This window comes from Clupea harengus, chromosome 13, assembly GCF_900700415.2.
Source record: "Clupea harengus chromosome 13, Ch_v2.0.2, whole genome shotgun sequence".
NCBI classification, from domain to species: domain Eukaryota; kingdom Metazoa; phylum Chordata; class Actinopteri; order Clupeiformes; family Clupeidae; genus Clupea; species Clupea harengus.
The window spans coordinates 5,934,346-5,960,449 of record NC_045164.1 but is presented as its reverse complement, the minus strand read 5'-3'; the positions used below and the strand labels follow the sequence as shown (position 1 = coordinate 5,960,449).

Sequence of the window (26,104 nt, the reverse complement as noted above, 5' to 3'; positions counted from 1 at the left end):
TAACCAGACATAAATTCATGCAACCATAACCAAGAAAGTACTTAACCAGTTAAGTAATACAAGATCTGCCCCCTCTTTTACCGTAGCCTGCCATTTAAGATGTTTGCTTGTGATGCTGCCATACAGAGAACTGAGGTATATGAATACCTATTGTCTCTCACTCGATGCATTCCATGTCCAAGTTTCCAGGTATATTTTCTATCAAAGTGTCAAAATGCACTATTGTATGGCACTCAGTCTTTTTTCTTTCTTTTTAAAAAACACCCAAACACCTTCTCAGATAATAGATTAGCTTATTTTTTTGGGTCTTGTTCTTTAGACCATCAAGATACTGTATGCCTGGAGATTGTTCAGGGCAGGACACTTTACTGAGGCCTTGAGATATGTGGAGGCCATTGCAATCGTGCTGTTAGCCACATCAGCTAGACCTTGCATGGCTATGACCAGTCTCCTGGAGGTAGGTATTTTAGTCCTTCCTTAGACTCTGTCATGCTAAGAAGTTCTTAAAGTTAATGTACTTCAGTAGAGCCAAATACTTTGGAGTTTTCACTGTTGTTGAAATTGGTTCCTGCGTGATTTTTTTGTAGCTGTGTGATGCACTGCCTCAGAAGCTAGCCTACTGGGTTGAGCCTCCCTGGATGAAAGACCTTTAGAGGTCTGGTAAACACCCGGCCCATGAGGACCTTAATGAGCCTCAACCTCAGCCTCAGCCAGATCCTATGATTCCACCGGACAATGAGGGTGGCTCAGCTCTGGACAAAGGGATGGAGGTGCTCAGACCAGTATCTCCTGAGGGGGACGTTCCTCCTGGTCCACTCCAGGACTTCTATGAGGCCCAGAGTGTGGACTTCACCTCTGCTCCGGTGGCCCTGCGACTAGATATTGGGAAAGAGGAGAGTGAACGCCTCTCCCCTGTGGAGCTGGACTCCTGCGATAAACCCTCACATTCAGAAGAAAGCCTTCCTGCCTGCTTGAGCAACCCAAAGTTGCTGAAAGTAAAACCAAAGAAAAATAAATCTGCCTTAAAAGTTTGTATAAGTGACCAAACATGTCCAAAGTATTGAGGGATTGTGCTTTTCCTCTGCCTTGTTTGTCTTTGGTCTTTTTATGTTTGAGTGTGACTTCATGATTTTTTGTTTGGTTACAGCGGTTTTGGATTCGCTGCTTCAGCTGGTGTGGCAGAGCACAGGAGTAGTTCAGCTCCTCTCCATCAACTAAGGAGAAACATTTTGACAGCATTTGATCTTACTAATGATTAATCAACCCATTTCAACTTTGCATTCCATGGAAGTCTAAACATTTCTTTTACAATAAGGTTATACATAATAATGAGAAGTTATTCCTGAAAACCACCTATACCAGTGCACAAATCCTAAAAGATGGTTTGAAGCAGAACCAACAGCTTTTGTTCAGACTGTACCTAATAGATAGTAAAGTATTTAAGAATCCCTTTCTTAGTTTATTGTTTTCATTTTAGTTTTCAATACATATGGTCTTCAACTGTTTCCATAGTTAAGAGGTGGATATGTTTACCTTGATTAAAACCGTCCTTAAAGTCTGATGAATTGCAAACTTTTTATGCGCATGTGCGTCACTTCGCGTTTTGCAACTTTTCCACGTGTGCTGGGCATTCCGCTCTGTGAACTATAGGGAACTGACAGTGAAAGGTGGACTTTTATAAAACTTCTGTTTGCTCCTCCCTCATACCAAACCTATTATATCTGTTGAAACTCTTGAGTTAGACAGCTACTCTGTTAGAAGGTCAGTCTACTTCAGGTAGACTCCGTTCATAGAAGCCGTTCGTTCATTTTCTCCTACAAGAATGGACGGGAAATCGACCGGGACCGATTTAGCCAGCAAGAAAAAATGTGTCGCGGTAGTTGGAGGAGGTTTGGTAGGTTTCGAAACTTAATGACAGTTATTGCAATCTAATTTTATGACATATATCATTTTTAGTGACTTTTAGAGTCCTTTCGGTCCACATGCCGAATTGCCATAATAAACGGAACGGGAAGAGCTGTAGTTTCACTTACGCAATGAGTTAAACTACATTTATTACAATATGGAACTATATTGAAAAAGGAGCAAAAAGATAAACCTTCTAAACGGATTTTATACACACAACATGACCATGATACTTGACATTTAGGGTCAACCATAATAGTTTTGTTTGTTTGCTTATATGTAAAAAATGGAAGGCTCTTTTTGAACTTTAAAACTTTGCTTTTTGATGCACTGTCTGTCTAGGTTGGTGCTTTGAATGCTTGTTACTTTGCGAAAAGAGGTTTTGAAGTGCAGCTGTTTGAATCCAGAGAAGGTAGGCCTAAACGTTTAATTCAAAGCAGGTGAACCAGCTCTTATCAACATGACAGTGACCTAAATCTGAACGTGATTCCTCTGCTCTGTTTATTCCCTGTCTTTCAGACATCAGATCTGCCAAAGAAGTGCGTGGCCGAAGTATAAACCTGGCCCTGTCTCACCGAGGGCGCCAAGCCCTGAAGAATGTTGGGATGGAGGAGAAGGTGGGTGTTCGTCAGCTTTTAATCTCTTTCCGCCGTGACTCAGACAAACTCTATTTTTAGAATGCAAGGCAACTTTCCGATTTTTGTTCTACACGATTCACACTGATGGATTTTTTAGCCTCTTTCTTCCTCTCCGGGGAATAGCAGATGTAGGGCGTCATACTCTCTTTAGCAAGATGTTTAGTGTCGGGGTAAGCCTACCGTTAATCTACATAAGGTGCAGAGCCCTGTTACACATGCCCGACAGGCAGTGGGTATACTTACATGACTTTTCAACATGACAGATTTGGGCTTTCATGGTAGCTCCTCAAACAGGCTGAGCAGGGTAGCGAAATGAGCAAATGTGTGGTGCGCCCATGAAAGTGAAGAGCATTATCTCAGGCTGAGCAAGAAGAAAAAGGACATTGTTGCAATTATTGTACCACAACGGGGAGCTTTGTGTGGAACTTTTTGCGACACCTTTTAGCATTTGCCGGTAGATGTCGCTGTTCTCATACCTTAAATTAAAAATGTAATTCTCATCATTGAATGTTCCATGCAGGGAAACTGGTCTAACTGAATTCAATTTTGTTTTTCTCCCGTTGGAATACAGATAGTTTCCAAGGGCATCCCGATGAATGCTCGCATGATCCATTCGCTGAGTGGGAAAAGGACACCTATTCCTTACGGAAAGAAAGGCCAGGTGAAGATACGTAAGGATATCCCCCTGTTTCAGACTCAGATACCCAAAAGTTAGATCTTTTGTTGCAGCAAATAGGGCCCTTAGTACACATATATAAGACTTCAGTACACACATTATCTCTTGCTGTGGCCCTCTCCCTAAACCAATAGGACCCCAGCTATGAATCTCTGTTAATCATTACCTACATTGGTGGTTGTCAACATGAGAGGGGATCTATCCTCATCACCTTTGGCATAAAGTAGTCAAAAGTGGGTATTTTATTGAGCAATAATTGTCAGTAAAAAAAAGTATTTTAAGGAGCTTGCTTAGGTCATCCAATGTAAGACTCACACTAACTTACGAAAGACAAACCAGCTTTGGACCTTGAACTCATGAGTCTTTCATTCATCTACCACAGAAAAAGACTACTGCAGGCCAGCAGATCAGGGGGGATGTCTATTGTGTGTTCAGGTTTATAGCTCAGTATGGACATCTCGTGATGTTCCATTTCCACAGCGAATAAAGTTCTGATTTTTTTAAGGCAACTGTTTTAAGTCAGATACCTAATTTAAAAGAGAATAATTTTGTTTAACATCAGGGGTCAGTAATGTTTTGAGCTTAGCAAGGGGAATCCCAACATCCTGTAGACTCTAAGACCATACATCGTAATGACAATGAATTGCAAAAAGCAGCTGGGCAAATAGACTAAATAATGGATGAAAAACAGATAGGGAGAGAGCCTGTGTATTTGTGTGTGTGTGTGTGTGTGTGTGACAGAGAGAGAGAGAGAGAGAGAGAGAGAGAGAGAGAGAGAGAGAGAGAGAGAGAGAGAGAGAGAGAGAGAGAGAGAGAGGCTGTGTATTTGTGTGTGTGTGTGTGTGTGTGTGTGTGTGTGTGTGTGTGTGTGTGTGTGTGTGTGTGTGTGTGTGTGTGTGTGTGTGACAGAGAGCGAGAGAGAGGGAGAGAAAGAGAGGCTGTGTATTTGTGTGTGTGTGTGTGTGTGTGTGTGTGTGTGTGTGTGTGTGACACAGAGAGAGAGAGAGGCTGTGTATTTGTGTGTGTGTGTGTGAGAGAGAGAGAGAGAGAGAGGCTGTGTATTTGTGTGTGTGTGTGTATGTGTGTGTGACAGAGAGAAAGAGAGAGAGAGAGGCTGAGTAACTAATCATGAACTAGAATGGCATTTGATGGAGGAAAAGCTCATTCAGTCGAGCTGTTTAATCACCAGATTAAACCCGTACCTTGACGGGCCTCCAGCTCATCTGATTTCCTTACATGAACCAGACAGACAGCGCTTTAATGGGGGATTTCAGAGAGGCAGTGAGTCTCTCTAAGGCTGGCTGCATGACCAAACCACTCTGAAGCACAAGGCCTCCTGCATTCCCTCTGGCCAGTCTACTCACAGCATTAGCCCTCACATGAGACCCTCTCCCCTCACCCCCTGGGAGAGGATATCAGAGGGCTAAGGCAATCAGGATGATTGGGAACGGATGCTATTGTGTGTTGAATGGTTGTTAACACTGTGCTGTGTGATTTTTTCTGTAGTACATCCTTTCTGTAGATAGAGCCAACCTCAACAAGGAACTGCTAACAGGTACTGGAAAACATCACTGGAAAACAACCAGCAATCTCACTGACAAACAGTAATACAGTAATAACTAGGCTACACTTAACAGCTGTATAGTTTAGAGTCTTAACTGTTTTTTTCCCAGAGCGTTAGCCGATTGTTGTGGAAATCTCTAGGCTCTGATGGTTTAGACTGCCATAAACTAAGTTAAAAGAGTGTTTCCCGTCATAATGAAGCACATAACCAAAAGCAAGTCAGCATCAGTGAAAGTTTACTTTTTTTTAAATGGACTGTTCACTGATTGTTTAGCAATGTGTAAGTGCCATTAGCCAGTTTACATATGAAACATTTAACCTTAGCAGACCATATTATAAAAACACATTATATTCTAAAAGGTACACTGAATATTTGGCATTCAAAAATGTACTATTACATTATTAATGCATCATTAATAGATGATGTAATGATGATGTAATGTATGTAATGCATATTCCCCATGTGAATTACTTGATTGTGCAGATTTTTCCAGAACTTGTATTGTTTTGACATTGCTACAAAAGTATCTGTAACCTTCATGGATTATCAGGAATAATGCAGAGGAGTTGTTGTGTCATGATTGTGGTATAAGAGTACTGCATGACCCCCAAACTGCTTTGTCTCGTAACGGCAGCGGCGGAGGATTTTCCCAATACCACCCTGAACTTTGACCACAAACTGGTGGACTGGAGCAAAGAAACGGGGGCAATGACTTTTCTCCGGTAAATAGGAACTGCACACACAGACACTCACCTACACAGGACATGTACACACACACACACACACACACACACACACACACACACACACACACACACACACACACACACACACACACACACACACACACACACACACACACACACCGCACAGATAGAAATCAGAATCAGAAAATCTTATGTATTCTCTGCATTTCAATAGTTGCTTGACTTTAAAGTCTGAGTCCTAGTGTGTGCAGTAATCTATGTAGGTATCCATGTCATTTTCTCTCAAGAGGAAATCTGTGACCAAACTTAAACTCTCTCTGTATTATTATTCGATTAGTTGTTGTGTTGAGAGTCTTTTCATGTTTACAATTATCTTAAATGTAAAAAGGTTTTAGTGTGTGCATGTGCTTTGGGTTTAGTTTGGCTAATTTATTTGTTTATTAAGACACCTTGCATGTCTAGAATGTAGGCAGCCATCCTTGAAACAGGTGCACAATTTTACAACTACATTTACTGCATTAGACATTTTCTACAAATTAGAGACAGTCAATTACAACTACACTATGGTATAGTTTTATGTAATTACCAGAGTAATTATGGCAAAATTCACTTGGAGAATGATTAAATTCAGAAAATAAACAATCGCGTGTTTGGCCATAATTCACAGCAACCCCCATACATTGGGTGCTATCAGGCACACAGTGGTCTGGTCACAGTTGAACTAATTACCACATCCTGCATTCCTTTAGCTCCTGGTTGTTTGATACTGGTTTTATAGCAATCTGAAGTACCTGCCGTAGCTGTATAATTTGACCAGCCCATTGTAACCTCTGCCTGGGCATTCCAACATGACATTGGTGGGAAGAGAATGTTATCTTAGGGCATCAAGGACCAAATGTAGCCTTAAGGGATTGGTTGGTGGCAAATGCATCGCAATGGATATTGAGTTACAAAACCAAGCATTTTTTAGTCTCTCTCTGTCTGTTTGTCTCTCTCTCTCTCTCTCTCAATCTCTCTCTCTCTTTCTCTCTCTTTCTGCTGCTGCATCTCTTCTCCTATCTTCTCCTATCTTCCCCTGCTCTCTTATCCTGTTACTTATTCTGTTTGTCTCCTTTGTCTCCTTCACGATTTCCCACACTCATTCATTTCTGGTGTGGGTTTATGCTTTATATTGCATGCATTTAGGTTCATCAGGTTTATTTGGCCATTCAAGTATATTTGGTCTAATTGGCATCCAAACTGTCATTATTTACAGGTGTACTTATCCATTAACATTGAAGCTTACCATTTATTACATCAGTAAACTGTCCATTCATTAACCATTCATATAACTCCTCTTGTGCTCTGCCATTGCATCTCACAATTGGCTTATATACTGCATGGTAATATTGTAGGTCATTTAATGAGTCAGATTCATTGCATTTCATGCAATATTTGCCACCCTAATAATTTATTACTGTCACATAAGGTTCCGACAGCCTTATGTTTTCCATCGCTGGTAGCATTTTCGCAGCCCTTGCATTACTATTATTAGCTGCTGTGCTTGTGTTTCTGTTCAGGACAGTTATTACAGGTCAAACAGTTAAACGGTTTAGTCACAGCATTAGTGTTATCTTCGTCTGGCCACATCTATAGATCAAGAAGCCTGTGAAGCCATGTCACTGATTTGTGATGTCATTGATCCACTCCTGGAAACACAAGCACCAATGAAAAATGATATATGCCTTTGTAAAGTCTGCAATAGATAGATAGATAGATAGATGGATACTTTATTAATCCTGAGGGAAATTTGGGTCATCCAGTAGCTTATACACATATACACTTATACACCTCACCGACATACATACATAAATCACATATGCAATATGCTTTGGCCAAGTGTTTTCTAATGGTAATGTATTTCCATGTGTGCTGCAGGCCAGATGGCACCAAGGAACAGTACCAGGTTGATCTGATTGTGGGCTGTGATGGAGCCTTCTCGGCCATCCGCAAGCAGTTCCTCCGCCAGAGCCGCTTCAACTACAGCCAGACCTACATCCCCCATGGCTACATGGAGCTCACAATACCCCCCAAGGATGGCGATGTTAGGACCAGTTTCTTTAAAGATTTGAATTTCTCAATAGGCTTTTTGGTTTGTTATTGCGTCAGAATCACAGATGGCTTGTGGTGCTTCTCTGCATTGAGATGCATATTCATCTGTAATTGGATGTAAATATTATAAAGTGTGTGTGTGTGTGTGTGTGTGTGTGTGTGTGTGTGTGTGTGTGTGTGTGTGTGTGTGTGTGTGTGTGTGTGTGTGTGTGTGTGTGTGTGAGAGAGGGAGAGAAATGAACGCCAGTTAGATTGGCAGATTTGAAGTACCCTTGTGTTTTCCTCCACCCATAGGCAAATTCAGTTCAGTGTTGCACCAGCAATTATTGTTGAAGTGCTCCGCTAAATGTGAGAGGCGAAGAGTTATAGTTCCACTCCTGTCATTCCATCCTCTAGTTCGCCATGGAGACCAACTATCTTCACATCTGGCCCAGGAACACCTTCATGATGATTGGCCTTCCAAATTTAGTAAGTGGCCAGTTTTCGTTTTTCTTCTATGAGGGGACGCAAGGCCATTCCACATGCATGATCCCATATATGTAAAAGTCATGTGGAAATGCCTCAGGAATATGTCAGCCGCCAAAGACAGGGCTGTGGATTATCTTGAGTGAAATCCGAGACACAGATGTGCATTAAGAGACTAAATGAGCGACGTATGAAGAGGAAATGAAAAAATCTTCGGTCTCCAACATGTTTTATGAAACCCTTAGTGTCTCTGTGTCCTGTATGGATGTAGTGTCCTCAGTTTAAGACAGCCATCTGCACGTCTTCACTCTAATGAGCTGGCATACCCCCCTCCCCACAGGGCTTTGGTGAGGGCCTCTAAATGAGTTTCCCTCACCCGTTGAGCCATCATCGCCATGGTTTCATTTCAACATTCAATTTCCTGCCCCTCCCACCACCACCTGCAGATACAACTGGCTGCTCAGCTCAGTCTCTCTCTCTTCTTAACCCTTCTTCGTCTATTTTCTCTCTTTCTTTCTCTCTCTCCCTCTCTCTGTCCGTCTTCCTGACTCTTTCCTGACTTTTTTCCAGCACTTATGTTTTTTTTCTTTACTGTGACCTTCCCCACTTCGTCCCTTCATCACCCTCTCTCCCTTCATCACACAAACACACTCTCTCTCTCTCTCTCTCACACACACACACACACACACACACACACACACACACACACACACACACACACACACTCTTGTCAGGTTAAAGTGTCTTCTTTCAAGTCTGCATTAGTGGTGTCACTCACCGCGTTGCTTGGGTACATTAGCTAGCGCTGTGAAAAATGGCTCTGCTCGAGGCTTGTTGACATGGTCGTGGCACTTTAAACGTGCCCAAGGGTGCCAGACTGCCTCTTTTTTTCTCTCAATGACTCTAATGTGTGGATGTGTTATTTGATGACACTGTTCATCCATCATGAAAATTGTATTCTACTCATCTTGCAGTTGTGTTCAAGGATGAAACTGTAGATTGAGTGATAAAGGAGGGAAACCTTTTTTGAATCATTTTGTAAGATTAATCTTTGTCAGCCAAGAAAGTAGTTGAAGTATCTTAAATGTTCTTTTTCATTGTCTGTAATATCTTATTACTGTATAAGTTGCTGTTTCTACCAAACTAGCTAAAACGCTGTCATTAAAGTTAACAAGCATATTGACAGCACGTGCAGACTTCTGCTGATGAGAATAGGAAATCCACTTTGTGTGACTCTCTTGTGTGTCTCTGTATTTCTTTCTCTTCAAAAGGACAAGACTTTCACCCTCACGCTTTTCATGCCCTTCGATGAGTTTGAGAAGATCACAACACCTGACCAGGTCCTGGACTTCTTCAACACATACTTCCCAGATGCCATCCCGCTTATAGGAGTGTACGTGACTTTCCGCCCCTTCCCTCTCCTCTGATTATGATCTCTGGATTTATTCTTCTCTCTCTCCCCTCTCTCCTCCCCGGGTTCTCTCCCTCTCCTCTCTCCTCCCCGGGTTCTCTCTCTCCCCTCTCTCCTCCCCGGGTTCTCTCTCTCCCCTCTCTCCTCCCCCGGGTTCTTTTCTCTCTCTTCTCTCTCCTCCCGGTTTCTTCTCTCCTCTCCTCCCAAGGTTCTTTTCTCTCTCTCCTCTCTCCCCCGGGTTCTTCTCTCCCTCTCCTCTCTCCTCCCAAGGTTCTTTTCTCTCTCCCCTCTCTCCTCCCCGGGTTCTTCTCTCTCTCCTCATCATTGTGTATGTGTGTGTGGACAACATCCGTAGCTGTGGTTTTTGGGGTGTGTGAAATTACAGACTCGGCACGCAGCGAAGCCAAGGGCGATGAGGTTTTAATCTAAAGCAACACGGTGCAGGTGACACGGTGACACCGTGAGCAGCTTTGAGTCGGAGCTGTCTAGGTCGGAAACTCATCTATATTTCTGCCAGGAAGAGGAATTAATAAGTGCCACAGCCCATAGAATACAGCTGAATGTGCAAGGGTTTCTTTTGATATGGGTGTCACCTTAGAAACTGGAGCTGAAGGATGTCTTTGCTATATTAAGGTTCCCTTCCGCTCAGTGTCTCACCTTGTTTGAGGTGAAGATGCCCTTATGCATGTATGTTACCATACAAAAACAAGAAAGAAAATATGTGTTATTCTCATGTTGCCCTGTAATTGACTTATAAGAGTAATTTATGATGTTTTCCATGGTCACCTTAAACCACTGCTTCTGCCTTTGGTTAGTAATGCTCTTCATCACAGTGTGAAAGCCCAGTCTATCAGATTTGCCCCAACAGGATATTATGTTCCTATACAGTTGGATTAACGCATAGATAACAGTTAGCTCTGATGGAAGAACAAAGTGTGCAAATCTACCAGAAGTCAACCTGCTAGAGCAACGTAACCTTTAGTTTATCTTTTCCATGACCTCGTCCCAAGTAGATGTCTATCATATTTGAACACATTATTCCATGTGTAGAATCTATGTCTGTACGCTCTATATGTTTTTTTGTGACTGTCACCCTTAGTGAAGCATTGAAGACAGACTTCTTCCGTCTCCCGGCCCTGCCAATGGTGTCCATCAAGTGTGCCCCGTATCACTTGAACAAGTGTGTCCTAATGGGAGACGCTGCACATGCCGTGGTGCCTTTCTATGGACAGGGCATGAATGCGGTAAGTGGCAGGGGGTATAAGAAAGGACTGTAAAGAGACGGGGGGAGTGTGAGAGCAAAACAGTGAGATGGAGATGAATGTTTAATATTTTTTCAAATATCATCATCATCATTATTTATTCAGGGAGAATTGACTGAGCACAGGGCTCTTTCAGCAATGCCCTGATTGAGGCTACATAATACAAATATGCTCTGGGGGTCTTGAGATGGAAATAACTGTTTAATATTCTTCAAATATGCTTGTGGGGTCTTGAAACAAGGTAGAAAAGGACATGCCTGTGTGAGCATGGGAAGAGCCTTGCCAATCACAGTCATGGTCTCTACGCGATTAGAAGAAAGTCTGTAAGAGAGTACTTGGGGAGGGTGGATAGGGAGGCAGGCTGTCACGGCGCTGCTGTTACCATTATTTCGTTGCGTCGGTTACTCATATCAGATGAAATTGGATGTGGAATTAGAAGCTGGGAGCGGGGAGTTATAAATATCCCCACAGTCACGCACTACGAGACATGCCTCAATGAAAGCTATTGCAATTAAGTGGTGTTAAAATAATAAGTAAACAACATAGCACTGTGTGAAACCCATTACGCTGTGTGTTATTGCAGATATGAAGACAGAGTGTGCTGTCCATTCATTTTTTTTATTTAATGGAAAAGATATGAATTTGAATAAAATGTGAATGGAAAGTGATTTGCAACTCCTCACAGGGCTTTGAGGACTGCCTTGTTTTTGATGAAATAATGGAGAAGTTGAACGAGGACTTTGGTAAGCATGAAAACACTCACATAACCTTCTTGATGGACATTAAGAGCCGCATTCCCTAAACATAGCTCCTTTACTGTACCGACACAAACCTGTACCATTCTCAGTGTTCGTCTCAGTGACAGTCATTTGTGGTCAAAGGAAGTAACTGTGTTTTTGTTTGCCTATTGTAAGATGCCGTGCTTCCAGAGTACAGCCGTGTCCGAGTGCCCGATGACCACGCCATTGCAGACCTCGCCATGTACAACTACGTTGAGGTAATGGGCATCATTAGAAAGTGTGTGTTTCTCATTTCTAGCTTGAGTTGATATGTCAGTTATTATTATTTGCAGGGGTTAATCACTTTCATTCCATTCCAGTCCAGCCCAGGTCAGGTCAGGAGATATAAAACTACATTAAGTAATTATCTCCTGTAGAGACTTTTAATTTGTGCTCTTAATTAAAGAGGAACTGAACCCAACGCTGACTGCAATAAGCTTAACAGGATGTCTGGATACACATGCTACTGCTAAATATTGCTTTTGAAAGCTCATGGCCTGCATTATAAAGTTCAGAAACTGAATCGCAGTCATACATATATTGATTATAGCTGCATGTCAACATGTCTGTGAGCTTACTGCATGTCTGGATGTCACTCAAACAAGCACTACAGCAGAGAATTACTCTTTATTACCCTTAATCTCGATTATAGTAATCAAACTGATTTGGGCTGATGAAACATGGGGCGAACCTTAGCGGGAAAACACCCAAGTCCATGCTGCACTGTTAGTGGCCATTTGTTCTTGCCAGAAGCCCATTACCAGCACCGAGCGCCCTTCGTTTCCCTCGGCTGGCTTTTGATGGCTGTGTTACCCGCCAAAATGGCCTGGCTCGTCATTAGCCTCACTGTCTCCCATTTCCACTTTATGAGGGAAGCCGACGGCGTGTCGTGAAAGCAGCTAATAGGGGGGTATTCTTGTTATTGTGTCTTTGCTGTGGGGGCCTCTGCTGTTTTAGTACGAGTTCCCCCCATAGTGTGTCTGTGTGTGTGTGTGTGTGTGTGTGTGTGGTGGAGCTGGCAGCCGTGGGCAGCGAGAGTTCGATGTGACGGCCTCCCGCATCAGGACCTGTTAGGCTGCTGCGACTCTCCCCCTCTCGTTCAGCCCACCCACACACAATACCAGTAATTGCTCAAGTGAAATCATCCTTATCTGAAGCTCACACTGACACACACACACACACATGATCACACACACACACACACACACACATGATCACACACACACACACGATCACACACACACACACACACATGAACACCCATAACACGCTTGGCAAAATGCCCTGGTGATACTTCATTTGAGCATTTCATTACCGTGGCTAAATATAGCTTGCCTTTTGTGCACACGTGTGGGCACACACACACACACCCTCAGACACACACCTCCACCAAACCTGCACACACACACACACACACACATATGCATACAATGCTCACACTTTGCTGCAGAGATAGACATGTTGAAAATGGGGAGGGACTGTTCTAAATACCGTTTTAATTGTTTACATTCTTCTACATTTGTGCTTGTTTTTCAGATGCGGGCACATGTCAATTCTAAATGGTTTATATTCCGCAAGCACGTTGACGACATCCTCCACTTCATCATGCCAAAGACTATCATCCCTCTGTATACAATGGTACTGCAGTGCTGCTGTTTTTTTTTTTTTTTAGTTCTGAGTCCCATTGTATTTGCTCCATATAGCCTTTTTGGGTTGGGTGAAATAGCATGAAAGAAGACCATCTTTGTCCTTCAAGGAAATGTTGAATTGAGTGTTCATCCCTCTCTCTCTCCCCTCCCTTATCTCTCTCTCCCTCTTTCGTATTTATGTCACAAGGTCACATTTACAAGAACCAGGTACCATGAAGCTATAAAGCGATGGCATTGGCAAGACAAGGTGAGACTTTGCTTGTGTGTGTGTGTGTTCTCTTTCTTCTGATATACACAGTGTCCCATCCCCACTGCAACTCTGTCCCAGTTAAAATCCTGCAAAGTGCATAGTCGTGTTGCCATCCTCTATAGCTGTACGTGCTGAAGTCTGTCCCATTTCATGGCCAAAAAACCCAAGGAGATGGGGCAAACTAATGGAGGTGTTTCCCCTGTTCAAACAAAGATCAGAGTCAGGCAGAGTAGGTTAGCTGTCAGCCTTGGGACTGAAAGAAATAGTCAGGAATCCACTGTTGTTTTTCTTATGTAAGGTCAAAGCGTATAACATTGTTTACGGCTATGCTCTCCTGGATCGGCCCCAGTTGGCTCCATTGGTGTTGGCCTGGAGTGGTTGACACGATGAGTGGGTGATGGCTTTGGATGTCACTCTGATCATAGTTACCAGGAACAGAGCCACTGGGAAAAGTCACAGAAATAAACCCCATGTTGACGATGGTTGAAAAATACTGTGGCAATGACATGCCCTTATGTAACAAGAAACACTCTGATTCTAACCAAGCAGAAAAAAGTAAAAAATAATTCACATTGAGCTAGTGCTAGTGTGTGGGAAATGAGGGAAAGTAACTGGAGCATTTCAGTGTAAGAAGAAAAAAAAGTCAGAAAGACTTGCCGTGTCTTGCGGTGTTATGACAATGGGGTGAAATGTTGATGTACCAGCACCAGTTTTCAACTCAAAGCCAGGGGCGGACTGGCCATCGGGGATACCGGGGGAATCCCCGGTGGGCCGACGAGGTTGGGATGGTCCAAAATACCGGCCCACTCCCATCACCAATCGGCACTCTCTCTTAGACCGTCGGGACCTTCAATTATTTTCCATACTACTCAGAACACGTTAATTTCCTCTATTAACTATAGAAAATCAATTTCACTGACTGAAACTTATACTCCTCCTCGCGATCTGTATTCACACTCATGGTGCCTATTTTTCGAAAATGTTCTGAAGTGTCTTCTGAAATGTGTTCTTACGGACTTCAGACATTCAACGTAAGAAACGATCTCCACCTTATTAATGAACACCTGAAAATGGGTTCTTACACAGCCGAAGTGTTCTCAGCTGTGCGGATTGAGGATGAGGATTCTTAAATTAAACGCACCTGGATTTGCATACATGCCCCGCCAGGGCACGCAACCGTAGTGACGTGTGCCGTCAGCCCTTCTAACACGGAGCGGCCCTTGGGGCATCTGGTAGTTTTGAGGATTTGCATTTAAGAAAACTCTGGGCCATTTACGACTGTTATTTCGCTTGACAGTGACAGTGATACAAGGTAGGTTGTGGCGTTGACTTGGCCAATGTTAGCTTGCTTTTCACAGATGAGGTAACGTTCACTACCAACTAGCCTAGCTAACGTTAGGTAGATAAATGTCCAAAATTGAGACCGTTATGATCTGGTAAAATAAACAAGCTGGCGCTGTTGTCATCATCGAGATGATCTAATTTAACATGTTAGCCGTAGTCACTTGTTTACAATCGATGAGCAAGCTATCCATGGTGGTAGTTGTAAAGAGGGCAATCTTATAATTTCTAATAACTTATGTAAAAAAAAGTTAACCAGCTAGCTTGTTATGCTAAAATCACCGTGTTACACACAACACTAACATTATAAACAATGTTAATATGTTATCTAGATTAGATAGTGAGGTCATAATAACACATGAGTATACTGATATTGTTTTTTATTATCATGTGACTATAATGCACCCGGGCCAGCAGAGTTAGTTTAGGTTCTGTTACTTAACTTATTGTTTTGTTATGCACATTCAACACCCCTACACACACACAATCACACACCCAGCATGCAACACTACTGATACCACTGATGTTCACACCCCATCGTATGTTCTATTCTGTTCATTTCTACAATATAGTTCATACTAATTCTACCCTCTGATTCCAGTTTCTTTATTGTGTGGATATTCATTCCTTAATGTTCTGTAGTTATACGTATAACCATCTGATACTAGCCCAGAGTTAAGCCTATTCATCTAGCAAACTATACCTACCTTGGAGTGTTACAATAGCCAGTATAATTTTATTCCATGTGTCCACCCAGGCAAATTGGTGGATCCAAATGTTATTAAAAAAAAAACATATATGATGTCATTTCTTTGTAATCATCCAAAATAATGTTAAGTGTATGGGTATTTTTCCAAGTTGGTCGATACGTGCGATGCATTGAATGGGCAACGCGCCGTGTATTGAGTGGGCAGCGCGCCGTGTACTGAGTGGGCCGCGCGCCGTGTATTGAGTGGGCCGGTCTGACAGTAACTCCCGGGCCACTTTTTTCCCCCAGTCCGCCCCTGCTCAAAGCTGTCTGGGCGATGCATCTGCACTAAGGAGTGGTGAAGGCAAGTGAGTTGGCCCACTTTGTATCTGACGGAAGCTAAGGTTGTTTTCTGCTCTGCAGGTGATCTCCAGAGGACTGGGGATCTGTGGCCTGCTTTCAGTGGCCGGGGGGTCCTACCTGATCGTTAAGTATCCTCCGAAGGTCAGCAGCATCCCCCTGGACCAGCTCTGGAACCGCGTGGTGGCTCTCAAGTGGTTCTAAGAAGCCAGGGACAGGTGGTGGGAGGTGGGGGTGAGTGCGTTCTAAAAAAAAACATACCACCCCCCCTACTCCCACCCCCAGGATACCTCCTAGTCATCCTGGTGGACCCAGAGAGACGGGATGCGGTGACCTACATTGCAGTCGGGATTAAAAGTGGATGCTTGATGAGATGTTGATTAGATCAGGGACCTGAGGGGGGCAGCCCTGCATTATTTGTGTTGTCGGACTGGCCTCCGTGTAATTCTATCTGAGATAATTAAACATCACAGTTAATTTACAGAGGCATTATTCACGCGGGCCCCACTAGGTCAGTGTGTGATGCTCACAAACCACTCCACCTCTTCCCTGTTACATCCCGGATAGTTTATGCTACTACAGATGACGTTATGACGCACACAATTATCAATAAGGCGAGCCCTCACCAAAAGCTCGTCCAATCTGTATCTTGGATGTGAAACGATCACCAAACTGTTAAAGCAGTAAAGACTAAAAATGAGATCTTAGGGGTGGGGAATCTTCATACTGTGCTTGAAACTACTAAAGTGCTTCACTGTTTTGAAATAAATTCATAATTTTTTGCAATCGATAAGTGATTGGTGTGTGGCTATGGTTGCCTTTCTCCACTTGCACATAGTGCATAATAGAGACACCTAAATACTCAAATAAAGACATGAACCAGTTGAGTATCATTATGCTTTTGTATCTCAGTTCTGAGATGATTTTCCCATCTGTAGTAACAAGCGGGTCTCGGACTGCCATCCACTTTTACAAACAGTTTCATGAGTGGCATGGTCAAGGTAAAATCACCATACTTATCATTACACTGCTGTTCTCAGAAAAAACACCTCACTCATAGGGTTCAGCCATTCAGCATTGTCAAAAAGGCACCATCAAAACTGCCATTTAAACACCATCATCCCAAACAGGAAGCACTCCAAAGGAGCTCAATCCAAAGGAGCTCAACTAGATACACAACAGCATAATGCAACGGCAGAGGACCTAACAATAGTCAGACTTTGATAGCCGGAAAATTCATTTTCGTTGGCTGGTGTTTGTGAAAAAAACTTTTTTTTTAAAAAGCTGGTGAAAACCAAAAACATTAAAACAAAAAAAAATAAAATCTGTTATCTTTATTAGATCTGTACATGATAAAGAGTTCTGAAGAACTAAGTTCATGTTCATCAGCCATCCTGTGTACATATCGTATCCGTCACATCATATATTGTTGTCCACCAGCCACACAAGTGCTGCATAAGATAATATATAATCTCACTTGTCAATCAGTAATTCAGCATCTCATTAATACTCTTCCCCTCCTGTGATGTGAGTTAACGTAACAATAAGAATAATCCCCTCGGATCCAGATAGAGGAGAAAGGGGACTCAGATTTACATTTGGTATTTCTCCTGTACGCTCCGAGGTGTTTTAGTGATGCTACAGCTCTGTGGTAGAATGATATGTAATAAATACCTGACTTAGAACTGGCCTTAAACGTGTTATAACATGCTGTTTCCAGCTGAGCACGGGTGAGGTCCAAGGTGCTCTCTCCAAACAGTGGATGAGCAACTGTGTGCTTTTGTGTGTATAGCTGTGCTTGTCTGTGTGCACTGCGCCCGCCGGTAAGCTTACAGCGGACGCACCTGGATGACGTTGACCTCCGGGTTGCTGTTGCACCTGGCCTGGACGTCCAAAGGGTGTGTGTCGTTGGCGATGATGAAGACTATGGAGGACGAGCTGAAGGTCACCCTCTTCTTGGGCCGGTCCGGGCGGCTGCGGGACACCACGATGGGCCGGATGGGCCGCTCCTCACTGGCCAGCGGCCGCTCCTTGATGACGTGCTGGAGACGGACCAGACGAGAGCAGAGCAGCTGCAACAGGCACCGGCGAAACTGCAGAGACAAAGAAAGGCCGGACAGAAGTAGAGATTGAATTAAAAACGCAGGGACAAATCATTTTATATTTGGGCTGATTTCAGGTCAGATGTGTACGCACCTTTCTGCTCATGAAGATGTAGATGACGGGGTTGTAGGCGGTGCTCGACTTGGCGAAAAAGGAAGGGATAATGGCGAGGGTGGGCGAGACCACGCCCTTCCTGCTGAAGGCCTCCATCATGGACACCACTGCATACGGCGTCCAGCACACCAGGAAGCAGGAGATCATGAGCAGGAACATGACGGCCACTTTCTTCTCGTAGCGCAGGATCTTAATGATCTGCACGGTCTGGAGGTCCTGGATGGAGCGGAGCTGTATAAACAACAACACAGACCTTTTAAACCACTGAACACGCACTGCGTGTTTTTATGACTATTATTGTAATAGCTATTACTTGAAATGCCTCAACAGCATCATTGAAGATGTGTTTATAATAATTAAAGCATGTTGGTACAACACAGAGGTGAAAGGTAAACCAGATATTACAACGTGAGGTTTGACCTTGGCTAAAGTCGAAAAAAAATAAGCATCACAGCTAATGAAGCAGCATCTAGTTTAAGAGGCTGGATAGGTAGTTACCTATCCTAGTGTTCTAGATAGATAGATAGATGGATACTTATCCTACATAATGTTTTATTCACCCCTGAAAGACATTTAAAGAGGATGAAGTGATGTGTGAAAGGTAAAGGGAAAGAACAACGTTTACACAGACTCGGTCAATTCAGAAACACACTCTGAAAAGTGATCCAGTACCAGTCAGCTTCTACCGTGACAATATGATCTGTCCAATCCAAAGTATTTGTTGAGGTGCAGCTGCAGTGCTGCAATGGTCAGCACGTTTTAGAAAACAACAAAGAGGTTGAGTGGTATGGAAGTGGTGGTGGCTGGGGGGAGATAATGGAGTCTTGAGCACCGATTATAGCCAGTGACTAGACTCATACTGCACTGCCCTTTGCCCAGAGCACATGTGAGACGTCTCTAAGCACCCGCTGGGCTCCAGCAAGATCCACTGCGTGTGTGGGGAGTAATGGAGTCTTGAGCACCGATTATAGCCAGTGGCTAGACACATACTGCACTGCTCTGTGATCGGATCAGAGCACGCGTGAGACATCTCTAAGCACCCGTTGGGCTCCAGCAGGATCCACTGCGGTTATCTTATATAACCTCATAACATTTTCGATGGGCACACATAGTTTCAAACATGCAATTTCAAGGGTACAGAGTTATAAGTGACAGCCTTTCCCCTGGGCTGAATAATCGCACCTGACACAACTAATCAGTCATTTGATGTCCAAGGTCAATCACTGAAATTAACATGTGTCCCTGTATGGAAGGAACAAAACACTCATTGTCTGAATGACTGGTCAGTCCATAGAATTAGTCATTGCAAGCAAACTGTGTAATTTAGGATTTATAAGGATTAGATAACTACAGGCAGACATATTTGGATTTGAACAAGTATGACCTCACATTTGTAGAATAATACTTGTTTGCTGCAGTAATAATAATCACAGCGTCATTGTTCACTTTCCCACAGAGATGCAATGCTCAGCCATGATAGCCCATCATGTGACTCATTCATGCAGCTCACTTCAACCTTTCATCCGATCATTCAACCATCCATTTATCTTTCCATCGAAGCTTCCATGAGTTCATTCCTTCAGTTAGTTTGCCGATCACTCCGCTCAGCCTATTAGTCAGTCCTTGTCAGTTTAGAATAGATTCGATGAGACAACCACTCCCTCGCCACCCAACCCATAGCATAAACAACATCTACATTCGGTGACACTGAACACTCGATCAAATAATCTTCAGGAAAAGTCACTCAGCCAAGTCCTGACTCACCAGGCCATGTCCCATTTCCTGCCTTCGCCTCTGGAAATACGCGGTTTTGGCAGCTCAGGCGCACAGTTTGTGTACACAATAAGAGGGTCAGTCTTTCAGCCTCGGTACCAGCCGGCAATGTGCCGCGTCGGCTGGATGAAAGTGGATGGATGACTCAGAGCTGCCAGCTGCTTCTCTGAGTGCCGTCCTGAAGGGATTCGGAGAAGTCTGTGGCGGACCTGCTGTGGCTTCTGGTTAGTGTATGTAATGGTGGCTTGCTTGCTTCCGGGACGTCGTAAATACTTGACGAAGCTTAGGCTGGCTTAGTGCAGGCACCACATCTGACATCTGGGGCCGCAGGTTAGCTCATGCGCAAAACACACACACACACAAACGCGCACACACACACACACACACACACACACAGGCATACGTGCACACGTGCACACAGACCTCTCTCCCCACTTGTATGTCACTAACTATAGCCCACTGCTGAGTGAACCCTGGATTGCCTCCAGCTGCCTTGTCTTGGCTCCACTGGGCCCCTCCAGGCGCTGCCGTACAGCTGATAAGATCAGCGTCACACAGCTGTAAAGCTCCACGGAAAGCACAGGCTGTTTGTGAATACTGGTCTTGTTTTACACCCACACCTACCACACAACACATTCGTAGCAGCACTGCAGGCCTATCTATAAAAAAAAAAAAACGTTGACGTGCTGCTTTCTCTCCGTCTTGACCCATTTACAAGTACGAAGTTGAGCAAGGAAGACTAAAAAAGGGTTTAGAGAAGAGGAGTGGATGTTTCAATGAAGAGAATGCTTTCTGGAGGTGCTGAAAAACAGTTTGATAACAAAGAGATGCAGAGAGGGAGAGCTGATGGGTGGAATTTAGCCAAGGAGTTGTGGGTATACTGCACACAAAGAAACAGCGTCCATATCCACATCTCTTGGGGAAACCAGAGTTAACCTACTTTACCTCACTCTCAATACTTTGGAATACCAAAAGTGTGAAATTTCATTTCTTTAGGGGTTGGGAGGAACGCTGGTATACCAATTAAGGTAAGGCAATCATTAGGTTGACTACTCCGCACCAGAGGGGCTCCAAGGTCAATATTTTGCTTGGAAGGAACTAACCAAAGTGCTAGGTTGCTATTATAGCAAGTGCACATTACACTTGCATCAAAAACCAACAAAACTTCACACCTTCACAACCGTAACTATGATTAAAGTAAAACAACTCATTCATATTTAGTAAGAAAACCCCCAAAAAAATCCTTACCATGTGTACGGTGTACAAGATGTTGCCATAGCAATACGCTATGATTCCCACGGGCACAAAGAAGCACCCCAGCAGGAAGAGGAGGATGAAGGAGGCGTCGTTGGGGTCCTTGGAGGCCCAGTCCAGCGAGCAGCCCAGCTTGTGGATCTCCAGCGTGTAGCGGTTCCAGCCCAACAGGGGCGCCCCGGTCCATGCGATGGAGTACAGCCAGATGTGGGTAATGGCCCGCCAGGCCCAGGGGAAGTCAACAACCTTGGCGTGCACCACCCGAATGTACCGCTCGTACGCCAGGGCGGAGAGAGTCATGATGGACACGATGCCTAGAGTACATACACAGGCAGGGGAGAGTATGGGTCAGTGGGCAGAAGAGATGACCCTTAAACACAGTATTCTGAATTGGCCTCTAAACAGGAGCTGGGATGGTTCTCTGAAAGTGAGTGATTTACTAACCGTAACAAGCTGACTTTCATACTACTGCTGTCACACAAATATTGATGCAAATACATTGCAATATATCTAGTTAACAAATGATAGGCACTAAATGCACATAGATGAACTTAGTAATTTAGTCATGCCATACAGACTTTCCAAAGAGCCAACCTAGATTCAGGCTGTTTATTCGAGGTTTGAACCTCTTACACTAAAAGTTGCAGCTTGGCATGTATGTGTATGTACAGTATAAGCATAGTTTCACATGCACTGTGCATCTCCCAACAATATTAGTGTTGCACAGTCCTGTGGCAATTCTGATGCTCACCTATAGCTATACCCCAAACCCCCATCCTTTCCTCTTGAACTCCCCTGCATATGACAGTGTGATCGTGCTAGCCTCGAACCCAGCTGTGCTGTCACTAAATCAATTGCTGAGTTGGATCCCACAGTAATTACCTGAGGCAGACATTTTTTTTGGTGCTCCCTAGCAACAAACCTAGCATCTCCATGCACAACCAACTTGGCATCTCAGGACTGCTGTGTAGAGTGACACAATAAACCAATTACCTAGGACCACACACACCTCACTGACAGGGGAGAGAGCGGGAGAGAGAGCACTCAGGACATACTTCAGAATATGCAGCTGCTGAATGCATGCACTAAACATTGGCTGAGACATGTTTTCTAAAATATGGATGATTTTCTAAGAATGGCTGAACAGTGTTTGGACTAGAAGCCAATAGGGAAAATGCAATAGGAAAAAATCCTATCTGGTTTATTTTCTTACCAGAACAAAACATTACATCCCATTTACATTTCTATTGGACTTGTCAGTTGTTGTGTACGCAGCCCTCCTAACCGTGTCATCAGCTTTCAGTGAGAGTGAGTTTAGTAAATGCACCTCTGACCATAACACAGACGTCATTAAAATGCCAAGAGACTGCCTGTACCACTGACCCACTTCTGCTTTCCGTGTCTTAGTTGCCACACAGACTTGATGCATAAAACACAAAGGCAACTTAAGTCACAATTGATTTCCCGCCTTTGTGTTATAATTCGTAGGAGGTAATTGACAAGGTGACCTAGCTTCATCAGCGTGACACATTGCAGGCTGCAGCACTGAACAGGAGCATCCATCTTTCCCAGGTGGCAACACAAGCTGCATCACATTCCAGCAAATGTTGCTGTTTAACCTTTTGATAAGCAGGACAATCCCATACCTTGAAATTAAAACAATTTTAACCAGATAAAGGACTCAACCATTTCAAACACCTTATCCATTAAAACATGCCATGATGTCACATGCAATAGTCTCTCGCAAAATAAGCATTACAAATGCAAACACATAATGAGCATCACATCAGTCATGACGTCTGCACAGCATACAGTATATGTCTGAAATACATATTTGTCCATAAAGGTCATAGGAGGGACAAGCTGCTGTTATTGCTTAATGTAAGCGCGTTTGTCCATTAGTATCAATGAACTAAAATGTCCATGGAATAATATTCGGATGTGCCATTTGAGATCACCGTTGCGTTTTAATTCTGTGGGGTCACGTAATTAACATTCGCTGGGCGCCCGGCTCCGGGTCGCCGCAAAGGTTACACTTGAACTAGGCTCTGGTCCCTTCTGGCGAGGTGTTGTACTGTTCACGGCTACTCTTAATGTTTATTTGTGATTACAGTTAACAGGAAAGATAATTTAATGACCCTCTTTATCTGCGACATCTAACACTAACCCTGCTGGAATACGATAGGGCGCTCCCCAGATGAGCGGATCCTCTTACACACCAGTTTACACCAGAGCAGCACTTAATGAAATGTCTCGTTAACCAAAGGATACACCTCGGCCCCCCCTTTTCCGTATGCGAATCAAATTACGCTTTAATGTTTACTTCATCAAGCAACTCAGTATAACCCGCCAGGCAAAACAGCAGAGACGATATTTAAAAAATGGCACAATCGACACACAGATACCTCAGATGAAACATTTGAGCTCTTCAAAGCCTTAATTATTAATACAACATGTACACATTTAACAGTGACTGTCTGGGCGCCAATTGCATACTGTTAGCGTTTAAAATGTAACTGACAACTACCCGTGAGGAAAGGCTTAAGTTGCTTGAACTTTAAACACACTATTTGAAATATTTTCTCAAAGAAAACAAATGTCAGACTTTCTGCAAAACACAAGGAGACTCCATGGCATAATTATAGAAAGAGGCTACTTATCACAGAGTCCGTAAATGTGACAGGCATAAAATAACAGAAAACAACGAACCGAATAAACTGTTGCTGAAACCGTCCCAAACACACGTTGCTGAGTTCCATATCCATCTTCTTTTGATACATGAAACGAATGTAAAGTTAATCCCAATGACACACATCAGCAGATCACTTATGCTGATGTTGACCAGTAACAAATTCGTGGGTGTCCGGAGTCTCTTGAATTTCCAGTAAAGGACGATGACGAGAACATTATTGCAAAAGCCCAGTGCGCAAATCGTCCCAATCGTACAGGCGAGAAGTTTGTAAGTACCAACTGCGAAAAGATAATTTTCCGTGTTCGTCAAAGTCCTGGTGTGGTTAGCAGGATTCATTGCGTGAAGAAGTTGGCTTCCAACATTGCGCGATGCGTGAGAACCAGAACCACTGGCATCGTGATCTAACGTTATCTCTTTTCCAAATTTGCCGCTGATGTGATTCGATTAATCCGTTAGTGACGGAGTAGAAATCAGGGCAATTTCAGGTTGGCTGAGAGATTTCGGTTTAGTGTGCAACTGGCATTACATTCTCATGCAGATGTCATGCGTCACGTGGAGTGCATGAGCGTCTTCATGCGAGAAAGGGGAAAAGTGGAGTAGTGGAGTCGACATGAGACTTCATAATCTGTCTGCCTGCAGATGTTTGCCATAACAGCGCACATCTGTATAGTACATGTCGTGGCATTGATAACAAAGTTGTACAGTATATGTTTTATAAGACACCAATACACAATCAAACAAACACACACACACACACACACACACACACACACACACACACACACACACACACACACACACATTACCTACACACGCCTGGTTGAAATTGCATAGAATAGAATATACAGACTGTGCTAGAGGCAAAACAGTGACAATCATAACCTTAAGAAATTACAGAGAAGGCGGACTTTGTGTTCTATAAATCAGCTGTCAAAGGAAAAACTACTTTGCACTGTGCTTAAACAAATGATGTTAGGGCCATATGACAGCTGTAAACTGATACTTCAGACTGTACTATATATATATATATATATATATATACACACACACACAAAAATATATTTACAAAACACACACATATATATATTTTTTGTTCTCTCTGTGTCATTTCCATTTGAAAATCATATTGTGCTTGAAAGTCAAACTGTGATTGAAGCTATATGACCAAAGTATACTGTATATTCTATTTGCATAAACAAGTAGTAATAAAAGTATGGAATGGATTAAGCACAGATACATTCTCATCCAGTCCCTGCCAATAAATGAACAAAAAGCAGCAAGCAAGCCCTGTGATTTGCATGCATCATCTCAGCTCCAGTCTTGTGAATACACTGCCACAAATCATGCAGCGGTAGACGAGAACTGTCATTATTCACTTCACAAGGGTTTTTAGAGAGGTGCGCGGGCTCTGGCTCTGCAGGCTAAAGATAATGGCCCACCAAAAGGAATCTGCAGACAACACCTGCAAGTGTTTCTGACAGCAGCTAGTCCAAATTAAAGGCAGCACAATCTCAGAGTAATTTCACAAAGGGGGATTTATGAAAATAATTGCTCAGACAAAAAAACTAACTTTTCTACAGATCCAAATTAGACGATTGGGCAAATGTCAATTGAAGGTTGCTTTCTTATAGGCAAGGGAGAGAAAACACAAGAAACAAGATTGCTTACTTTTCGCAGCCTAATAACACAATACATGATTTTTACTGTTGGTCAGTTTTTTATTTTATTTTTTTGGTTGTGATTCAGGTTGACATTGTTAGATTCTGTTCATGTAATGGGTCACTGAACATTCCTGTCCAGACTCCTTATTTGTCTAGTCTTTTCTGCGAGGCTGCCTTTGAAACCTCTCGCTTTGACGGCCATGTCTCAGTGGAGTCAGTCATCACCAAACAAAGTCCTCATTCCTGTCATACAGTAGTGTGGCCCGGGCCGAACTCCTGGAACTAGGTCAGACCTTTATCCAGTGTTTTCTTTCCCCTGCGCTTATCACTCCCTCCCCCACTCCTTCCCTCCTCTCTCTCTCTCTCTCTCTCTCTCTCTCTCTCTCTCTCTCTCACACTGAGGGAGGAGAGGCATGGCACACATACAGAGCCTCATATCATGGAGGACTGAATGGATCTCTCCTTTTCCCTTTTTCTCTGTTTCTCTCTCTCTCTCTCTCTCTCTGTCCACCTTCGCCCCTCTTCAACCTCTCTCTCCCTGTCTCTCTCTCTCTCTCTCACACACTCACACACACACACACACACACACACACACACACACACACACACCCACACACAACAGCACACCGACATACACATTCCAAGTTCCAGTTCTACTAAAAATATTATCCTCTTTGTTGGGATTACAATTTTGCTTCGTAAACAGCATCATATTGTAATT

The 26,104-nt window shown here is 43.4% G+C and overlaps 2 protein-coding genes across 2 annotated transcripts; one reads left to right on the top strand and one right to left on the bottom strand.

The window, feature by feature from the left end:
* The first annotated feature begins 1,628 nt into the window (after window positions 1-1,628).
* Window positions 1,629-16,576, top strand: LOC105890878 (kynurenine 3-monooxygenase). The gene is made up of 15 exons (XM_012816968.3): window positions 1,629-1,894; window positions 2,248-2,317; window positions 2,425-2,522; window positions 3,115-3,204; window positions 4,726-4,774; window positions 5,418-5,505; window positions 7,408-7,573; window positions 7,978-8,049; window positions 9,318-9,439; window positions 10,557-10,701; window positions 11,405-11,462; window positions 11,634-11,716; window positions 13,035-13,136; window positions 13,335-13,394; window positions 15,850-16,576. The coding sequence occupies exons 1-15, from the start codon at window positions 1,823-1,825 to the stop codon at window positions 15,988-15,990; spliced, it is 1,416 nt and encodes a 471-aa protein (XP_012672422.2). The 5' UTR covers window positions 1,629-1,822; the 3' UTR covers window positions 15,991-16,576.
* Window positions 16,577-17,105: 529 nt separating this feature from the next.
* Window positions 17,106-24,361, bottom strand: opn3 (opsin 3). The gene is made up of 4 exons (XM_012817009.3): window positions 23,740-24,361; window positions 21,025-21,344; window positions 17,983-18,234; window positions 17,106-17,879 (listed from the first exon to the last, which is right to left on the bottom strand). The coding sequence occupies exons 1-4, from the start codon at window positions 24,056-24,058 to the stop codon at window positions 17,616-17,618; spliced, it is 1,155 nt and encodes a 384-aa protein (XP_012672463.1). The 5' UTR covers window positions 24,059-24,361; the 3' UTR covers window positions 17,106-17,615.
* Between the last annotated feature and the right edge of the window lie 1,743 nt (window positions 24,362-26,104).